This window comes from Camponotus vicinus, unplaced genomic scaffold (genome assembly GCF_025532165.1).
Source record: "Camponotus vicinus isolate PSW18456_S1 unplaced genomic scaffold, iyCamVici1.0 SCAF_13, whole genome shotgun sequence".
Classification (NCBI taxonomy): Eukaryota; Metazoa; Arthropoda; class Insecta; order Hymenoptera; family Formicidae; genus Camponotus; species Camponotus vicinus.
In genome coordinates this window covers 4228964-4242008 of record NW_028141949.1, presented here as the reverse complement: position 1 = coordinate 4242008, position 13045 = coordinate 4228964, and the positions used below count along the sequence as shown (strand labels likewise).

The 13045-nt window shown below is 31.1% G+C and overlaps 3 protein-coding genes across 5 annotated transcripts; 2 read left to right on the top strand and 1 right to left on the bottom strand.

The window, feature by feature from the left end:
* Nucleotides 1-359: 359 nt before the first annotated feature.
* On the bottom strand, nt 360-3500 carry Nc2alpha (negative cofactor 2 alpha). Its single transcript, XM_083085962.1, has 5 exons — nt 3211-3500; nt 2925-2997; nt 2718-2811; nt 2232-2417; nt 360-2164 (listed from the first exon to the last, which is right to left on the bottom strand). Exons 1-5 carry the CDS (start codon nt 3250-3252, stop codon nt 1891-1893), a joined length of 669 nt encoding a protein of 222 aa, XP_082942088.1. The 5' UTR covers nt 3253-3500; the 3' UTR covers nt 360-1890.
* Nucleotides 3501-3725: 225 nt separating this feature from the next.
* On the top strand, nt 3726-7791 carry Dnapol-eta (DNA polymerase eta). 2 transcript variants are annotated; one of them, XM_083085941.1, is made up of 7 exons: nt 3726-4096; nt 4436-4548; nt 4872-5080; nt 5182-5348; nt 5424-5647; nt 5728-5851; nt 6001-7791. In XM_083085941.1, exons 1-7 carry the CDS (start codon nt 4082-4084, stop codon nt 7468-7470), a joined length of 2322 nt encoding a protein of 773 aa, XP_082942067.1. In that variant the 5' UTR covers nt 3726-4081; the 3' UTR covers nt 7471-7791. The 2 variants fall into 2 exon arrangements, with proteins under 2 accessions (XP_082942067.1, XP_082942065.1); XM_083085939.1 differs by having other exon boundaries at nt 3727-4096; nt 4414-4548.
* Nucleotides 7792-8058: 267 nt separating this feature from the next.
* Nucleotides 8059-12061, top strand: Art3 (arginine methyltransferase 3). 2 transcript variants are annotated; one of them, XM_083085947.1, is made up of 8 exons: nt 8059-8213; nt 8476-8802; nt 8893-9071; nt 9162-9320; nt 9535-9722; nt 9912-10138; nt 10267-10626; nt 10734-12061. In XM_083085947.1, the coding sequence occupies exons 1-8, from the start codon at nt 8201-8203 to the stop codon at nt 10841-10843; spliced, it is 1563 nt and encodes a 520-aa protein (XP_082942073.1). In that variant the 5' UTR covers nt 8059-8200; the 3' UTR covers nt 10844-12061. The 2 variants fall into 2 exon arrangements, with proteins under 2 accessions (XP_082942073.1, XP_082942074.1); XM_083085948.1 differs by having other exon boundaries at nt 8191-8295.
* Nucleotides 12062-13045: the final 984 nt, after the last annotated feature.

Here is a 13045-nt window from a genome sequence, read left to right as displayed (position 1 = left end):
ATTTTCAAGCTAATAGTTGATAAGATTTCTAGTATCTATAAAATTCGCTCTTATAGCAACGGAATTAGTTTCGATCCTTATTCGAGTTCGCAGCCAATAAGCATTCTTCAATAGTCAGAAGTTGTTTGATTATTAAGAGTGAAGTTTTCGAACATTACGAGAGGTATTTTAAATACTGTATATCTACGATACAAATATTTATATTAGTCCATGACCTAAATCCCCCTCTTAAAACGATTGCAACTACAATAAAAAGAGTCAAGGAATTGTCATGTTAAATTTAAATGTTAGATATGCATATATAGGTCGAATTCAATAGTTTTAAATGTCTATTGTTTCGCTTTCCAATAAAAAAGAAGTTAAATAGCATAAGCTCTTTATTCCAAAGGATGAATGTGTAAGGATGAATGGTAAATTGAAAAAGAAAGATGCTCGGAAAGTATAAAGCGTACATAGTCAATTAGTCTTATCTAATTATTAGACGTATCTTTGCATTTGGCATACATTGTTATAACCGGAATCATATGTGCATCTAACGTCTTTATAGAATGTACACTCCATCGTCTCATTTTTAAGCATAGAGAATACACATATATACATATATATCATCGTCATTACACATATAACACATTTGAGAAAAGCGGCAGATTCCATTTTTCCTCTATTTTTTAAATAATTCTATAAAGATAACTACTTTCTGAGAATGTGTTTTACGACTTAGTTCATATAAACAATAAAGTTGAAGATAATAATTTCAAAATTAGATATAACAATTACACGACATATCTGTGAACACATATACCACAATGTGATATAACACTATCAATAAAATTGCTTAGTTTATGATATTATACTTTAATATTAATGTATTATGTACAACCTATATGTGTAAATATAGGATGTCTATTATCATGGTCCACACGATTTTAGACATTTATGATAATCTGAAAAAAAAAATTGTAAAACAAAACAAACATGGATCAATTATAAACAATTTTAGACATAATTTTAGAAACAAAATTTTGTTGCATGCAAACTATAATTTATGATAAAGTAAATATTAAAAATCTTTCTTCCCCATAAAATGTTCAAGATTATCTTTATTTTGTGTTCATTTTAAGCTGCATTTTTTTTTCTTTCTACAAAAATAAAAATATTTGCAAATTTGTCTCAATTTTTCTTACAATATTATGAAAAGGAAATTAATTCTATTTAGAAAATACAAGATAAATTTTATAAAAAAGCAGAATTTTAATGTATTTTTATGATCGTAAATTGTAGCTTAAAACAGTTAAGCTTTTTGTTTATAATTTTTTCTCATATTATTGCAGCAGTCTTTCTCAGTTCTTTAAAATTGTATGGACCATTACCATAAATCCTGAATGTTAATTTAAAAGTAAATAGAAAAAATTAAATTTGACAAATTTAATATTTCATGTAGATGCAGGGTGGCACAGAAAACCCACACGTCTATAAACACATGTCTATAAACATGATAAAGAAACGCCATTTGTTTGCAATAATTTATAATTGTTTTTTGTTTAAATAAATTTGTTTTAAAAAATAAATAAAAAAATATATATATATATATAGATTCGATTTTTAAATTTTTTAAATCTTAAATAATATAGTAAGATATAGAGTTTTGAACTCATAGATAAAGTTTTGAATCACCTTGTATAAAAATAAAAAATGAGCAAATATATAGAAATGCCTCAATCTGAGTTTTTTAAAGTCAATTTTTAGAATCAATTAACACTAATTTAACAGATGAGCAATTCTGAAAAATATTTCTGTTGCGCGTATAAGCGCGTCGTTCGTACCATCTTCAGATAATTGTGTGCGAAAACTAACAAGATAAGTTTTAACTTCCTAAATTTCATAAAGAGATTATGTATCATAATCCTCATCAATATTGGCAGTGTGAGCAAAGTTCGATGTCGGCTGATTACTCGCGCTTGGATTAACCTCCGTATAAAAATTTGGTTGACTAATTTGAAAGGATGCAGGTATGGATATTTGGAATTCTGGAACCTGCGAGTGTCCTCCTACTGCCCTTTGGTTAACGGGATTATTTGAAACTGCAGTCGATCCATTATCTTTTGTACTTTTATGATTCACATTCGATTCGTTGCTAATTGGCAATCCCAGTTGTTTTTGATATCTGCAGAGATATGAATTGTGATTATGTGAAATCTTGAGAGGATCATATCACATATATTAAAACTCACTCTAATGGATCAGATTGCTGTGTTACAGTAGAACATGCAGTAGTCGTGTTTGATAGATTGATTTGTAGTGGAGCAGGAGTTTCCGGTGACGTAGGCACCTCATCATCAGGTCCTGATACATCAGGCAGAGACTTCACTAGATCTTTCAAAAAGTCAAATCGGCTCTCTGATAAGATGCACTGTTTCCTATAAAGAGATGTTAGAAGATATTTTAGAAAATTCCTTTATACTATGCCTGTCCAAGTATTTATCTATGAGTAAAATGCTGTCTTCTGTTTATTATTTTGCTGAGGATAAAAAATAGACAAAAAGAGAGGACAAAAAAATAGTTTTGTGCCAAGATATTTATAAATGATTCTATAAGAACATATAAACAAATGCACGATTACCTTTATAACAATCAGCTAGACCATTAGAATTTACAGCGATGCAAATATCAGATACATCTGTTTTATTCAACATATCCAAACACAATTGTTTACTCACATGTGAGATGGACTTAGAGTCTTAGCATTTTTGGCACTCGTGATCTGCATGGTCTTCGTTAACAATGAGTGTACAAACAGTTCTAGAGTTCTAGGTAAGCTTTGTTAAGAAAATAAGCGTATACAGGTGTTTGTATCTTGAACAATTGCGAGGCCTATATAAATCTATGCTCCTAAAGAAAAGGGAGGAGACATCAAGAAAGGATATAGATTATGATTGGCACCGCTTGGGCGACCTTCCCGACCTCCTCGTCCGTCTGCATAATCTTCTTGATACGACCCTGACAACAAACACGCGACGATTAGGTTAGGTTATGTCAATTCGAATACGCATCAAATATCATGCTTGATCGTAAATTTCTCCTTGATAACCAATAGTCGCGCGCGTCCGACGTCGCGTCACCGAGTTGGCGAGTAGATTTAAAGTCGACACGATTTCATTTCTCTCATCGGTATCGTTCAATTTGTTTCCGCGCGCAAGTATATTCGCTTACCGCTGGGAAACGAGCGTTATATTTTTTCTTTTTGCTGGGCATGCTGTTTTCACGCGGACAGGCTTTCACGAGGCCGCGACAAGGTGCGACGACACGGCACGGCACGGCACGGCACGGCACGCACGCGACACGCCGCGAATAGCGTAAACAAACGGAACAACAAAAGCTCTCGTGAAAGGGGTCTTCGTGCTCCTCTCTCTCTCCTGTGTATGAGGGCAACGTGAGGGCTGTTCCAAAATCTTACAACGCGGATGCCTTAGGACAGGTTTTCACTTGACACTCGGTGCTCATCTAGCGTCAAAAGACGTCACGTGACTAAAATAAAGCTATCAATTCGTCGTTTTTTTGATCACGTGATGTCTCTTGACGTAAAAATGATAGTCGAAGAGAAAATTTGATTGGCTACGTCATTTTGGACGAGTTACGTAACAAGCAAGATAGTCTCTTCTTTTATCGTCATGTAATTTATGACGAACATTTTGATTATCGAGGTTCCGTCTCTATGTTTTTTTTAATGTCTATGAATGGAGAATCATATGTAATTCGATTCCGCCAAATATTGCACAGATGATCGCCTTGTAAACAGCAGGTCAAGTGTCAATGGATCAGACTGGTTAGCAATCTTTGATTGTAACCTGTCGTATCAAAATGAAGCAACGAACGATACTAGTTTGTGTTAGTTGATTCGGAGGAATGCTTTGTAGCTATTAATTGATGTATTAAATTTATAAAAGAATTTTGGCAAAAAAATGGCAAATTTGACTGATAGAATCGTCGTTCTGATCGACATGGATTGCTTCTTCTGTCAAGTTGAGACGAAGCTGCAACCACAGCACGAGGGAAAACCGCTCGCTGTCGTTCAATATAATCAATGGGAAATGGGCGGGTAAGAGATATCTATTTATTATTTAATCACTTATATCTGTTTCATTCAAAGTTATAGGCTAAAAGATTATTCACCATTCATTCTTGATACTTGATAAAAATAAACTCCCGTCTCTATTGAAAAAGAAACTCTGTCATTAATACTTTTTTTTTTATTTTCCAAAAATATATTTACTTCGGAATTAATCTGATTCTTTTTATTTATTCATCATAACTCAATTCAAAAAAGTTTGTGGCAATTTTCTTAGGCTAGGCTTTATTTTTTTATTAAAAGTAAATGTATCTATGATAAATAATGGTACTTTTGATTGATTATAGTATAATAGCTGTCAATTATCAGGCACGAAGTTTCGGAGTAACCAGACATATGAGAGGCAAGGAAGCTAAAGAAAAATGTCCAGACATAGTTTTAGTTAGTGTGCCATGCCTTCGTGGAAAAGCAGATACATCAAGGTAGTAATTTGCTATTGGAATCAATTTCTATATGTGCAATGCAGTAATTGTATATATATATATATATATATATATATATATATATATATATATATATATATATATATATATATATATATACAATTATATACAATATATACAATTATACAATATATACAAATATATACAATTATATATATATATATATATATATATATATATATATATATATATATATATATATATATATACATACATGTATATTATATACATATATAAATTTATTTATATATATTATCTAATTCAACATTTGATGCATTAAACATTTAATAATTTGCATACAGGTACAGAAAAGCTGGTCGCGAGGTTATTGAAGCCATAAAAAAACACTGTAATGTAATAGAACGTGCCAGTGTTGACGAGGCATATCTTGATATTACAGATATTGTAGACAAGAGATTAACTACAACTAATGTTTCTCCAAAAGAATTAATATCATTTCTTGCAAATACATATATTGTAGGTTATTCAGAAATTAATAAAAATGATGAAGGTAATGTGAAAATTATAGTGTGCTAACTCTAAATAGGTCATTTAAATATATTTTAAATTATATATATATATATATATATGTGTGTGTGTGTGTGTATCTAGAAGAGAGATCTCAAGGACTACAGACTTGGATATCAGACTCTTTTAAAGAATTGCATGACACTCACGCTCAGAAACTCGCTGTAGCAGGTGTAATAGTTGAAGAAATTAGAGCTAGCATATATAAAGAAACTAAATTCAGATGTTCTGCTGGAATTGCACAGAATAAAGTATGAATATCCTATTTTCAATTTTTTCATACATTACTTTTATGACTCACATATTAACTAATTGAAATTTTATAGATATTAGCAAAATTAGCATGTGGATTACATAAGCCGAATTGCCAAACAATTTTACCCAAGACAGCTATTTCAAGTCTTTACTCCACATTGCCAGTAAAAAAAGTCCGAAACCTTGGTGGAAAATTTGGCGATATTGTGGTCGAATCTCTTGGTTGCAATGTTATGGGAGATTTAGTGCAATATTCTTTAGAACAATTACAAAAACGATTTGATGAAAAAACAGGGTAAGCCAGAATTTCAGACAAAGAGTCAATAATAATTAATAACTTGTTATTTTTAACAATTTGTAATTGTAATTCTTCAGTTTTTGGCTGTACAATATTGCCCGAGGTATAGATGATGAACCTGTCACTAACAGATTGCTGTCAAAATCTATTGCTGCATGTAAAAAATTTCCTGGAAAGCAAGCTATTACCTCGTTAGAAGTGGTAAGAGATTATTAAATATAAATTCTATAATATTATATAAAAAATATCTCAAAGAGATATTTCCATTTACAGATTAAATAAGAATTTTTATGCTTATATATTTTAGCTTATATATATTTTAAAAATATACATATATATTTTATATATAGTTAAAACACTGGGCTGAAGATCTGACTGCAGAGGTTTGCGAACGGCTTGAACAAGATTATGAGGAAAATCAGCGACGCGCTACGCTACTCACCATTTCTTATCATTACTATCAGAACAGAAGTACTGTGTCACAAACACGTTCGCTTGTCTTGAATTCGTATAAACCAGATAAAATAGCAAGTCAATGCGTAGGCGTTATTACCAAGGCAACACAATGTCCAGTGGCATATATGGGCATTTCTGCTAGTAAATTCGTACCATCGAAAGAGAGTGATAGCTTCCTAAAATTTTTTAAAAATGTTAGGTTGAAAGATAAAAAGAGTGACAAGACAAGTTTTGAAACTGATAAATCGGACATTGTATATTCGCCTAAAAATATGATAAATTCCTCATCTAATTTAGAAATAAAAGAAGAAAAGCCATTTACTATTGTTAATAAAGAAGATTCATTTTTAAAAACAGAAAGGAAACTTCAAAAAATTAAAGAATCTACTATGATCAAGAAATCAGTTACAAGGACTAACGAACGGATAATTAAAACAAGTGAGAAAATCCTTAATAATTCGTTAAATATGAATTCGGAAGATTCTCCTATATCGAAAAAGGTTGTCAAACTGGTCCAGGTGTGCAATGAGCGTGATAAGTTAAAAGATAAACGTTTGTCGGATGTGAAAATAAATAAAAACGATTTTCAAGATTCGTTTTTTATGAATATATATAAAACTGGAAAGCAGGAATATCCTGATAATGAAAGTATCGATGGAAATATCGATGTGAAACAATTAGAATATGATGGGAAACAATCTAGCGTGGATGAAAGAAACGCAAATAGCATCGATGATTATAATTCCAATTTATGCATTCAAGAGGATGTTCGAGAAAAACCTTCCACAAGTCACGCGTATATTCATGTGAGTAATAACAACGCAAATTCTATGAAGAAGAGCAACAAAGAAACTTCCGTCCAAGAGCCCTCGGTACGATTACGAGAGATATTTCCAAATTTGGACGATATAGATCCCGATATTCTGTCATTGTTGCCGGCTGATTTGCAAGAGGAAGCAAGATTATATACAAAATCGCGAGACAAGAAGCAAGAGAACGTCAAGATAATTCGAGATTTACCAAAGACGGGAAGAGGAAGACCCAGCAAATCCAAAATCGCCCGCAAGAATGACAAGAAACGTAATCCTCTGTATAACTTTTTGATTAAAACTGATTCGAGCAAACACGACGTGCCTCTAGAGCGATGCGCCGAATGCGATCAAGTAATACCCATAACAAAATTTGACGAACATGTAGACTTTCATGTCGCGCAAAATTTGTACCGCGAGATCAACAAGCCCATGTTGGGTGAGAATGGCGTGAAAAGGAAACTTGGAGACGCCGAAATTGTCGTTTCTTCTGGGAAGCGTCCAACGTCGAGCGATAACTATGAGACCCGACCGATAACTACATTTCTCTCGTAGTTATATAATATCGCTTGTGAATCAAATATTTTATTATTATAATTATTCTCTCGTCATCACTCATATATTACGTGCCTAATGCAATTATAGATAAAAATTATAAGACAAGAAGAAAATTTAATATGTATGTATTTTATACAATTGTATATATTAGAAGCTAGAAATATTTGAATTTTCATAAAAGAAATGTCTGAAATAAATTTTTATAGTAATTAAAAACTAATATATTAACACTCTTACATATTAAAATTATAATATACTAATTATACATATAATAAATCATATTTTAATTGAAAGGCTAATAAATTATATGTATTTCGACTATTTTAAATTATTTTCCGATTCCAATAAATCTCGGATTTTTAACTCGTTTTTTTTTTATTTGTGCGAAAGTGGAATCGAATATTGTTTAAAAAAAGTTCAAGATTTCATAAATATTAAATTATATTAAAGTAATTCATGTTAGGGTCCATTCCACCCATTCATTTGCTCCTCACGTCTCACGTCATTTATTTTTAATTGACTCGCTCGGTATAGTTGTAATACGTATACATTGCGCAGAACGTTCTGCGCAGCACATATGGTTCTCTGATTGCGTATGAATTGCATCCTCTTTCCCTTTCCTCTTCCTGACATTACTGATTAACACGTGCTCTCAACTCGCCTGACAAAACCTTTTCTAGTTGTTTCGCACCGATTTTACAGTTAACATCACGAAGGAAGTATTATCATGGCAAAATTAGGTAAAACATTAATGAAAATCGTGTGTAAGAAATCACAAAACAATAAAAAATTGCGTTTAATTTCTGACGCATAGCACAATCGGCAAGTGAAGCAACCAATTTGTGAAATACGAATATGTTTTTTCTGGATACTTATCTCGAAATATTTGTTTTTTGTATGAAAAATGTGTCTTTTCATATGTGTCATAGTTGTTACATGTACTAATCACAAATTTTTTGATGAATTTTTGTAAGTATTTTCTTTTCTTTTTTCTTTCTCTAGAATATAATGGCATGTCAAGCGACAATGACAGCGGAGATGATTGGGAGGAAATTAATGAGGATCGTCATGACATTATGTGTCTGTTTTGTAAAGAAACCATTAGTGAATTTTCCTCTGCATTGGATCACATCGAGACTTTTCACAAATTTAACTTCTGTGATTTTATAAGGAAACACATTCATGATACTTATTCATACATCAAGTTAATCAATTTTATTCGCAATAAGGAAATTTTACCTGAACAATTGAGTACTTTGGGTATAGAAGCTTGGGACAAAGATGAAAATTTACGTCCAGTTCTGGAGGATGATCGATGGTTAATGTACGGTAAATATAAAGAACTTAAAAAGCAATTTTTCTGTTGATAATATTATACACATTATATGCTGACTTGTAAAATATTATATTTTAATAAAGATATTGAAGATCTCATCAATATTAAGGATATGAGTGAAGAAAAGAAAACAAAACAAATACACCAAACTAATGATATCATTACTTTATCGGAAACACAATATGAGGATATGAAAAGAACTATAAGATCACTTCAATCCCAGCTGAAGGAAAGTGAGACAACATGTTTCTTAGTCAAGCAGGTATAGATATATAATCATTAAGCATATTTTTATATATAATCATTAAACATATTTTTATATATTGTGATTTAAGATAAATGATTTTTATAGCAAATGGAAGAAATGAAAGAAAAAGCTCACAAATTAATACTAGGAGATGATTTAGATGGAAAAGAAAAAAGTATTCCAGTCAATGCTATCAATCCCAATATTGATAAAGGCTACTTCAATACATACAGTCATTTCGCTATACATCATGAAATGTTAACAGTAAATTTTTAAATAATTCTATCAATCAAATCAAGTTAATCAGAATTTATATATAATCACAACTTAATTATAAACATTTAAAGTTGCAAAATTATGAAAAATAATAAACTGAAGAATTTTATTTCTAGTTAAAGAAATATTAAATAAATTAAAAAAATTGAATATTAATTAATTTTACTTACAAAAACATAATAAAAGAAACATTTTATTTCAGGATAAAGTACGAACAGAAAGTTATCGAGATGCACTACTAACAAATTCTAATAGATTTCAAAATTGTGTAATGTTGGACGTTGGTTGCGGTACCGGTATACTGTCAATGTTTGCAGCAAAATCTGGTTGTCGCAAAGTTATTAGTGTCGATCAGTCTGATGTAATATATCATGCTATGGATATAATAAGGTACAAATTATTATATTTCATATATATATATATATATATATATATATATATATATATAAAGAGATTTATCAAAAATTAGTTTTTATTCCAGAAATTTCATAAAGAGTATATTAATAGAATATATTAATAACAAAATTAATAATTAATTAATTAATTAACAAAATTAATAATAAAATTGATTAATTTTAGGGAAAACAATCTCAGTGACATAATTACTTTACAGAAGGGTCGCCTAGAAGATATTAATATAGGAATAGATAAAGTAGATGCGATAATATCCGAATGGATGGGATATTTTCTCTTGTTTGAAGGAATGCTTGACACTGTCATTTATGCAAGGGAACATTATCTAAAACCTGATGGAGTAATTCTTCCAAATAGATGCACAATTAGCATTATGGGAAGCGGTGACACTAGTATGTTACAATTGTACTATTGCCTGCAATAATTAAATATATTTCTTGGCAAAAGAAGTATATTTAAAGGATATAATCTAATTATTTCGAAAACTATTTTGTTTATACATTATTATTGTTTTGTACAGAAAGATATATCGATTTGGTTGATTATTGGTCAAATGTGTACGGTTTTAAAATGAGCTGCATGAAGGCGGAGGTAGTGCGTGAGCCGAGTATAGAGATCTGTAATGTCGATAACTTGATAACAAGTACCGCCGAAATCCAAAGCTTCGACTTGTACAAAGTCACTACGGACTGCGTCAATTTCTCGTCTCCCTTCACGTTGAATGTAAAAAAGACGGGATCGTTAACCGCAATAATTGGTTATTTTGACATTTTCTTCGACCTCGAGAACCCGGTACATTTCAGCACAGGCCCTCATTCTACTCCGACACATTGGAAACAGACAGTATTTTCCTTAAGCGAGCCTATTAGCATAACCGAAGGTAAATTACTTTACATTTAATTAATTTTTATAATGTAATTAATATATCACCTCTCTTATATTTAAATTATAAGCCTTTAATTATAATTATATTCTTCTTGGTCATAGGTGAAGTTTTAACTGGCACATTGATTTGCCGAAGACACTGTAAAGACATCCGAGGCTTAATCGTTACTATCCGTATAAAAAACTTCACTCAGGTATATTATTTAGATTAAACATTGAATATTTGTTTACCCGAAATATACGCGCGAACAAATAGCCGTATGTGCCAAACTTGAGAATAGGGGTCCAGCTATCAAATTCCACTAGAAATTACGCAAAGATGCGTGATTAAGCTTTATATCTCTTTCTATACAATTTGACATTTCTTATCTATAATCTTTTATCTATATATTCTATCTATAATCTCTATTTAGATGCTCAAGCGGAAAAAGTAATTTTCACATTTACGCATTTTAAAATTTTGGCTTTTAATTTTTATGCTAAAAGCATAAAAATATATATTGCTGCATATAGGTGTGTGTATGTGTGTGCGTGTTTTGTGCGTGCGTGTGTCTTTCTTTCATTGCAGGATATAGAATGCGGCAGTTCTTTTTAAATAATTTGCGGATGCGAATTAAAATATAATAATTATCTAATAGCTATTTACATTTGTGCCTTTTTAATAGTAGCGATTCGTATCTCTATAAATCAATATTATACATACATTCTTATATCAACTCAATTTTAAGAATTTTTGCATGAACGATAGAGTTTCAATCTTATAGTTGATCTTTCACTGTATAAGCGCATAAAACCAAAAAAAAGCCCACAGAGCTTAGCATACAGACAACGATATATAGTGTTCTCGCTCAAGTTCAATTTTTACTAAATTATTCTAAAGAATATTTATCTATACTATGAATTTCTTCAAAGTTCTCTTGTTGCTGTTACTAATTTTTCTTCGCAATAAAGTTTCATTAATATCTCTTTGACGGAACATTATCGGCAGATATACTTCAATCATCCGATATATTAATATTATGCAAACTCTCCTGCCACACGTTCTTCTTGCATGTGATACGTATGTACAAGGACCGAATTATCGAGCGTACCGAATTATCGGAATATAGATATCGCTACCGAATTAAAATTACAATCAAATGATTAATTATACGATTCTGTGATATGAAAAAATTAGCTATAGAATGTTTATCAAGAATAATACACCGACATTTTTCGCAGTTATTTATATACAAGGGAGACAGTATGTGTATGTAATAAATAAGGCCTGCTTTGCCTCGTATATACGTATACATACAGTTATTCTATAAGTACATAATCTTGAAATAGTGAATTTTAATCCGCATGCAATTACCACATAATTATATAACCGATGCTCTTTTAAAATGTACGCAAATTGAAATAAAAACTTTAGAATCTTACGAATAAAATATGTAGCATTTTATCTGAACATCTTTTTAATTCATAAAATGCTAATAGTATACCGATAAATTAGCATTTATTAATAAAATATTTATAAAGTTTTTTTTTCAACATTAAAGACTCTTTTCCAAATTTATTATACTTTAAAATAAAATAAAATACATTATGTATTTAGAAGAGAATTATTGATTTTTTTAAAATGAAATAATTATGAGATATATTTAGATAAATAACAGACATGTCAAGAAGATATTTTGTTTTTCACTGTAAAAGAAGATCGATTTCATCGAGTATAGTACATATGAGACTCTATCTTATGTTCAAAGCCCCAAACTGCGCGCTATTAGATAAAATCAAGATAATCTTAATAATAAAAATAAATAATAAAAATAAAAATAATAATAAAAATATTTGTCAAACAATTTGTGAAGAAAAATGCGTTACATTCTCGGGTATTTCGTATAATTAGACATAATAATTACGAAGGAACGGAGATGCCGTCGGTTAGAAATACGTGGACGACGTGGACGTTTATCGGTGACGGCATGATGCGCCCACTCGTATGTTTGTCGGTGGTAAACTCACCGGGTTCACTCGATATCCCATGGCGCGAATAACGCGCTCGCGAGAGGAGAAGATACCGGCATTGGAAAGCGTGTGGTACCCGCCGTGGCGCGTATGTTTAACGTAACTCTATCCAATAATGCACGTTCTGGCCTGGGGCAACCGAGTGTGCCCCCCTTCCGCCGCCGAGCACTCGGCAAACACACATGGAAGGTAGGGCAGAGTCACATATCGTGTTCGCACATGCATGTATATTTGGATAAAAATCCTCTTTTTCTCCCTACATATAAAAGTATTCATTTATATCTACGTATCTGCGCGAATGTTACGGTATTCATCGAGAGAAAGATCCTATTTTCTTCTTGAGAGTGCTATTGCATTTTAATCGAAATTTTAATCGCGAGATCTGAAAGGATATTTATTGATGT